This window comes from Cebus imitator, unplaced genomic scaffold, assembly GCF_001604975.1.
Source record: "Cebus imitator isolate Cc_AM_T3 unplaced genomic scaffold, Cebus_imitator-1.0 Scaffold543, whole genome shotgun sequence".
In the NCBI taxonomy this organism is placed as follows: domain Eukaryota; kingdom Metazoa; phylum Chordata; class Mammalia; order Primates; family Cebidae; genus Cebus; species Cebus imitator.
The window spans coordinates 1,157,430-1,165,349 of NW_016107858.1; the positions used below are offsets into that span (position 1 = coordinate 1,157,430).

The 7,920-nt window shown below is 39.2% G+C and overlaps 1 protein-coding gene and 1 long non-coding RNA gene across 4 annotated transcripts in view; one reads left to right on the forward strand and one right to left on the reverse strand.

Annotated features, from left to right (window-relative positions):
- Positions 1-7,920, forward strand: part of FMO5 (flavin containing dimethylaniline monoxygenase 5) — a 35,075-nt gene that overhangs the window by 8,885 nt on the left and 18,270 nt on the right. For both annotated transcript variants that reach the window (XM_017515202.2, XM_017515201.2), the window contains exons 3-5: positions 2,366-2,554; positions 4,831-4,993; positions 6,072-6,214. In XM_017515202.2, coding sequence (XP_017370691.1) covers positions 2,366-2,554; positions 4,831-4,993; positions 6,072-6,214 — 495 coding nt within the window. The remainder of the gene's footprint in view (positions 1-2,365; positions 2,555-4,830; positions 4,994-6,071; positions 6,215-7,920) is intronic.
- The window catches only part of LOC119468971, a 26,663-nt gene continuing 23,351 nt past the window's right edge, over positions 4,609-7,920 (reverse strand). For both annotated transcript variants that reach the window (XR_005197790.1, XR_005197789.1), the window contains exon 4: positions 4,609-4,626. This is a non-coding gene — a long non-coding RNA (uncharacterized LOC119468971). The remainder of the gene's footprint in view (positions 4,627-7,920) is intronic.

Sequence of the window (7,920 nt, forward strand, 5' to 3'; positions counted from 1 at the left end):
ATAAACTAGGCTAGATTGTGAAATGTGCTAAATTTCAAAATAAGAAATTTTATTTTCTGGAATGAAGAGAAGTCATTAAGCAGTAGAGTGGCAGGATCTACTTTGTATTTATCAGAATACCCGTGGAGTGGTGTGGGAGATAAACTTTGCATGTTGAGATACTATAACTTACTAAACCATTCATCTATTTTGGGAACATTTAACATTGTTTCTAATTAATTGCTATTTAAGTAATATAAAAACATATCTTTATGCATTTGACTTTATATTATTTTGCAATTTTTCTTAGGACAACATTTTGGGAGTGAGATACATATATCTTATTGAACTCTTTTTGAGATAAGTGTTGATGTATTTTATTAGTTTTGTTATGCATTTTGTGAACTTACATCTAATTTTATATATCCCTTTCTCAATACAATTTGATATGCATCCAATAAACTTTTATTGAGTGTTATTTATCATTTTGTATGCTGTGGGGAAAACCAGGAGTACAATTCAAGGGGCTTACAATCGAGTTGGGATGATAAGGAATATACTACAAAACGTTATGGAGGTCTTTGAATCTTAATCTGAGAAATAGAAACTTTATTCTACAGGAAATAGGGCAACATTTAAAATCTTAATTAGGGCAGAGATATAGTCCAGCCACACCTCAGAGAGAACACTTTGGTTGAAATAGGTAGACTAGATTAGAAGAAAAGACTTCGAAGGAGACTTGTGAAAATGTGATCAGCAGTTAAAGGAATGAGACTTTGGATCATGGGGCAGAGGAGAAAAACAACCCTAAAAATGGACAAAGGCAACAAATGCTCTCCTTTGTGGCTATTTATGTTTCATAATACTCAATATCTCAATATCTGTTCATTTCTAGAATAAAAAGGGAGGAAATCCAAATTGATTAAGGTGATTTTCCATAATCAAAACTATTTTTGAAAATCTAAAAATCTGAAAACTCATTTGTGAAGTCTCCATGACAGAATAACAGGCTGGGTAGATGGCATCGTTGCATTACTTTATGTGATCAACACAACAGCGCCATGGGTAGTTAACAGGAAGTTTTGTTTTGTTTTGTTTCTTTTTGAGATGGAGTTTCGCTCTTGTTGCCCAGGCTGGAGTGCAATGGCACAATCTCAGATCACCACAATCCACCTCCCAGGTTCAAGCGATTCTCCTGCCTCAGCCTCCCAAGTAGTTGGGATTATAGGCATGTGCCACTATGTCCGGCTAATTTTGTATTTTTAGTAGAGATGGGGTTTCTCCATGTTGGTCAGGCTGGTCTCAAACTGCGGATCTCAGGTGATCCGCCAGCCTCAGCCTCCCAAAGTGCTGGGATTACACAAGTAAACCACCATGCCTGGCCTCAATAGGAAGTTTTTGAGGAAGCAAAGAAGTTTCTTGTAGGGGAAAGAACACTGAATTAGGGATTAATGTCATCTAATGAAGTGCATCTCAGTTTGCAATAGCATCTGAATCACTTGAATATTTTGCTAAGATGCAGATTCTGATTTAGTAGGTCTGAGTTGCGGCCTCAGAGTCTGCATTTCTAACTAACAATCTCGCAAGTGAAGCCCCTGTTGCTGGTATACAGACCACACTTTGGGAGTAAGGATCTATAGCTGTGGTTCTCAAATTTCAGTTATTTTGTTGGGCATTCAGCTTGTTTCCTTTCATATTATGAATAATGCTGGTATTAACACCTTAAACATAAATCTTCCTCAGTGATGCTGAATATTTTTTTTTAAAGACTAGGTAAATTGCAAGGAGTTTGATATACATTTTAACACTGCTCTCCAGAAAACAATGGAGATGTTACGCTTTTTCCAGTATATGGAAACTGTTACACTCTTTCCAGTATGTGTTCCCATTTTGCCTGTTACTCATTTAAAAGACTGTTCCTCAGTGTTAGTAACTCTCTGTTCACATGTTTAGAACCTCAGCTGGAGTAGGTAGAATTTCTGGGGACTAGCCACATATTTTCTCTCCCAGACCTTCTCTTCATGTGGTGAGGTTGGACTTCCTCATGCTATGGTGGTCTCATGGTAGTTGGATCTCTCATACGGCTGCTAGCTTCTACCAGAGCGAGCTTTCGGAGACCCAGGCTACTTATGACTTGGCCTTGGAAGTCATTCAGTGTCATTTCAACTATATGCTGTTGGTCAAAAGCAAGTCATAAAAGACAAACGAGATTCAAGGGGAAAGACTATATAAGGGCACAAATACTGGAAGATGTGTGTGTGTGTGTGTGTGTGTGTGTGTGTGTGTGTGTGTGATTTAATTGACTCTTCTTTCAGAAAACTTTTTCACAGTTACAAATCATAAAGATGATTCTCAAGTTTCTAAGCATACTTTCTATTTATTGCAGGAAAATGCTGAAGAAGGAAGGGCCAGTATTTACAAATCAGTGATCATCAATACTTCTAAAGAGATGATGTGCTTCAGTGACTATCCAATCCCAGATCATTATCCTAACTTCATGCATAATGCCCAGGTCCTGGAGTATTTCAGGATGTATGCTAAAGAATTTGACCTTCTAAAGTATATTCGATTTAAGGTGAAAATTTTGTGGGTATCTTTATGTTTAAAGTTGTTTGCCAAGTAAATGAATAATGTGATTTTAATGACCAATATTCACTTCTAAAGATTGGCTTGACTTGCACATGCATCTGTCTTCTCAGGCAAAAACTCCATTCTTTGTCCTCCTTGCCCCTCAAAAATATTCAAGTGAAGGTCTCTCTTTTATATATTTTGGCTGCATATACAGGAAGCTACCTGGCAGAGTGTTTTCGTTACCTTCATTTCACACAATTTGATTCCAATAAAACAGATGAGGGGAAATGTTTTCCCCATTATGGAAGGGAACTGATAGGTATGGGAACTTAAAAACCTTCAGGTTCTACAACTTGTTCATGACTGCTTAGCCCTTTTATACTTTCAGAAGTACTTTCCAATATGTTTGTTTACATAAACATCATAAAAATCCAGCAAAGTGTAGTTGTCAGGTAGTTAACTCTGGTGTAGAGGGAAGAACGTGGAATTGCAGAACAAAAACCTGAATTCTGGTCCTTGTCCTACCACTGACTAACTTAGATGTTAGACAAGCAAGTTCCTCAATTTCAATTTTTAAAATTTCCTTGTTTGTAAAACAAAATGATTGTACTAGATCACTTCAGTGGCTCCTTTCTGCTCTAAAATATTCTATGACTTTTCTATAATTTCCGATCATGAGCATAAAAGAGCAGATGTTTCTGACACTTGGCCAAAAGCCCGCACCTTCTGCTTTGTGATCATCCTGCTAAGTCATGCCTTTTTCTGCTTAACGACATTAACAAAATGAAAACATCTAGTGATAACTTCTAAAGTAAGTCATTTACATTCCAACGGTGCTTCTCTTCAGTTGTTTAAACAATACTTATCGAACAAATTTGTTATCATATTAAGTATTGAAGATGCAAAGACAAAAAGGAAAAATCGGTAGCTTTATAGTCTAGTTAAAGAGATAAAAAAATGAAGAAAAATTGTATTATAAATATAATAAATAAAAATAAAGAGTGACATGGGGACAAATGCTAGAAATCTATACATTACAGCTCAGAGAAGAGATGTTGAACCCATCAAGGCACAAAGTATCAGGTTCCAGGGTGGGTTTCTTAAAGGAGATAAAGTTTTCTTAAAGCTGAGTCTGGAAGGTTGAGTAGGAATCTACTAAATAAGGAATAAAAGGGCAATTTAGGCAGAGGCACCAGCCTGTGTAAAAGAACATGATAGAGGAACATGATAAATAGTGCCGGATGGCCAAGACATGCAGGGGTGGTATCTCCCCTTTTTTTTTTTTCCTCTTTTTGAGACAGAGTCTTGCTCTGTTGCCAAGACTGGAGTGCGGTGACACTATCTCGGCTCACTTCAACCTCCACCTTCCAGGTTCAAGCAATTCTCCTGCCTCAGCCTCCTGAGTAGCTGGGACTACAGGTGCACATCACCATGCCTGACTAATTGTGTATTTTTGGTAGAGATGGGGTTTCTCCATATTGGTCAAGCTGGTCTCCAACTCCCAACCTCAGGTGATCTGCCTGCCTCAGCCTCCCAAAGTGCTGCGATTACAGGCATGAGCCACCACGCCCAGGCCGGGGTGGTGTCCCTATTAGTCCAAGACATTATGGTCATGGCCCTGAGAAGCTCATAATGTTTCCTTAACCTAAGTAGAGTAACCCGTATTTATTATTTTTAAAAAAGCTATAATCATACCTCTATCCTGTTTCACAGCCTCTTTCTTTATAGTTCCTTGTAAAATGGGTATCTATGGGAGTCAAAGGGAGACTCATTTATATAAAATGAGAGCCATTAGGTGTTTTTCTACCCTACCAGGAAAAGGAGCCCTATATCTCAGTCACGTGTTTAAAGTTAGCCAGGAGAAGAGAACCTGGGGTTAGAAGACATCAGAAGGTCTCAGGACATTTGGGGGTCAGGAGAAGAATAGGCATGTGATACATGGAGTGTCAAAAAAGCACAGGAGAAGCCCAGGCTTACTCAGGTGTTACAGTGCCTTAGGACGCGGACTGAAAGGCCTAGGGACTCGCATTTTTCTAGAAGAGGAAGGTACATTAGCCTGCCAACACTATGTTATTGCTTGTTTCTGCCTCGTGGAAGTTTTCTGATTCTGACCACAGCCCAAAACAAAACAGTTCTTATTTGTGGAGTATGAAAATCAAATATCCCTACATGGGTCCTATTATGTGAGAGTGCGTGCCTGTGATATCAGCCCTGTGTGTAAGATTCTGCAAGGAGAGTCTTGTCAGGGGTGTCCCCTGTGGTTATCATTTTCCTTTTCAGACCACTGTGTGCACTGTGAAAAAGCGGCCTGATTTCTCAACTTCAGGCCAGTGGGAAGTGGTCACTGAGTCTGAAGGGAAAAAGGAGACAGATGTCTTTGATGGAGTCATGGTTTGCACTGGCCATCACACCAATGCTTATCTTCCTCTGGAAAGCTTCCCTGGTGAGTAACTTGCCATGATGGAAGACCCTTGACCCATGCCTGTGACCTGACCCCTGAGAAATGGAAGGACTGTGGTCTGAGTAATTCCTACTTTGGAATGAAATAAGACTTATCCTAATTCTTCATGTTCCCCAGAAAGATGTTGGGGTAACTTGTGTTATTCCCATTTTTGTAATTTTTGGAGATTAGAGCAAAATTTGAGGTCTATTTAGTTTTACAATGACTTTAGTTTTTCTAAGTATCAGAAGGAAGAATGTGGAATTCTTGAGGAGCGTTAGGTTGAATGAGGAATTTTTCAGCAATAAAGCAAACTGAAATACTGAGTTTCTAAAGAAGAAATGAAAGCTTGAAGAATTTCAGTCTTTGGCCTGGATTTTCATTAAAGGAAGAAAAAGTCACTCTCTGTGTACTCTAGAGTATACAAAAATATATGTGCTGTAAGTGAAATGGGAGCAGGTTTTCTTTTTTTGAGATGGTGTCTCACTCTGTCACCAGGGTGGAGTGCAATGGCATGATCTCAGCTCACTGCAACCTCCAACTCCCTGCTTCAAGTGATTCTCCTGCCTCAGCTTCCTGAGTAGATGGGATTACAGGTGCGTGTCACCACGCCCAGCTAATTTTTTTGTATTTTTAGCAGAGATGGGGTTTCACCATGTTGGCCAGGATGGTCTTGATCTCCTGACCTTGTGATCTGCCGACTTCGGCCTCCCAAAGTGCTGGGTTACAGGTGTGAGCCACCATGCCCGGCCAGGGATTAGGTATTTAAGGGGATGAAAAGACAGAATAGAATGGAGATTTTCTGAGACAGTTTGTATTTATAGTCCATAAATCCAAAATACAAACACATCCTGAGTTAAGCAAAGTACCTATGATAAGAAAATCACATGATACCCACTCTGAGGCCATGGGAAAAGAAAATAGGCAAAAATATTGAGAAAGACAAGAAAGTAGCTGTGTAAAGAGAGAACACTTGGAGAATATGTGCTTAAACTTAAGTCTGCAAAAAGACCAAGCGACTTGACAAATGATATCCATCATGTAAACCATCACCTGATACTTATTTTCCCTTCTCTTGTAGGAATTGAGAAGTTCAAAGGGCAGTACTTCCACAGTCGACACTATAAGAACCCAGAGGGATTCGCTGGAAAGAGAGTCATTATAATTGGCATTGGGAATTCTGGAGTGGATCTGGCTGTGGAGATTAGCCACACAGCCAAACAGGTTTGAATCAGTCAGTTAATTACTTTGTTTCACTGTAGCTTCAGTTTCCCCACGGAAACTCCAGGTGGTCCCCACAGAGTGTAGGGAGAGTAGGGATACCTGCGCATAGCCCACCGGTGCTAGCGGCAAATGTTGGGCTTGCTTTCATGACTTTAGTTGGCAACGTTGTGACTGATGCTAACAGAGGAGGTAAGGCTTCCAGTTAGAGTTCCGTCATGCAGCTGCCTCACACCAAGGAACTGGATCATGGCTACAATCTGGGCTCATTATCCTAACCAGACATCTTCTCAGAGTGTGCCCCTGTCTTTGATGAAGATCAAGCGATTGCTGGGAGAGATTGTTAGAAAGCGGTATTGAGAGCGAGGTTCTTCTTTCGGTCAGCAGAAGTGCTACGTTCTTACATACAGGAAAGCACACTGTGATCACTGAAAACTTTTCACTCATAGGATGGTGTGCGATTTTCCCTTTACACTCCCCAAATGGAAAAAAGAAGCAATCTCATCTTCCCAAAGACAGTGTGGGTATCCATATAACATCCAAACTGTAACGTGTGCAAGCATTTTGCCCTAGCCTATGCATACAGTTAGGTAACAGAATAACATTCATTCTAAAGCAATTTATATTTCCTTCGCTTTTTGTTTTGTTTGTTCTGGTTTTTGTATAGCATATTTTGAACTGAGAAGTAAGTGTCTTCAGTATAAATTCTTGGAAAAAGACATGCCAATATTGTATTTTATTAATGTTTTTATTGAATCAAACTCTATTGGCAATAGGTAAATGTCTTGGTTGTTCTTTGGTAACTTCGATTAAGTCGTGCTTCTCTACAAATATATTTTAAATTGTTTTATTTTAATTAGTAGCTTAGTGCCGCAATTCTGTTAAATGACTCTTAGCAACTTTGTTCAAAAAACACTTCTTCTCAGTACAATGCTCATCTATAGCCACAAAAATGATTTCATGTTACTTCTTGAATTAATTCAACAAATATTTATCAGGAAATAATTATATAAACAAGGGTTAAAACGTGTAGGGGTGCTATGGTAGAAGAATGTGCAAAATATGGAGTGGGGACCCATGGCAAGAGCCTTCTTTAATATCATTGGTTTTTCAAATGGGCAGTTCTAAGGGAGCTTGGCCTTACCTGCCCTGGGGAATTGCAGGTTACCAAATAACAGAGTGTTTTTGTGTGGGTACAGATAAGGTGGCTGTGTCTGTGAGAAAGCCCATGAAAATGCAAAGGAAAAGTATATCTGCATAGCAAAGGCAACACTGTCACACCAATGGTGCAAGGTGAAGAAACTCAATTGCTGAGTTCTAACATTTTGCTTTACATTTTAAATTGTATTCATGAAGATTTGTTTATAAATCAAAAATTTTAAATGGACCTATATATTTCAGTATATCATGGAGGTTTTTCAGATAATTCTAGTGGATGCTTTTGTAAAGAGAAAACATCCCTTTCTTTCAAGATTAATTTCATGTAAGATTACACTGATGAAACAGTTTTCCTTATAAATCTGATTTGTAAATGTTATTTGCTTAAAACAAGGTATAGCAAACTTAGAAAACTGAAATAAGAAATATGACAGCTGCCGGGTGCGGTGGCTCACACCTGTAATCCCAGCACTTTGGGAGGCCGAGGCGGGTGGATCACGAGGTCAAGAGATCGAGACCATCCTGGTCAACATGGTGAAACCCCGTCTCTA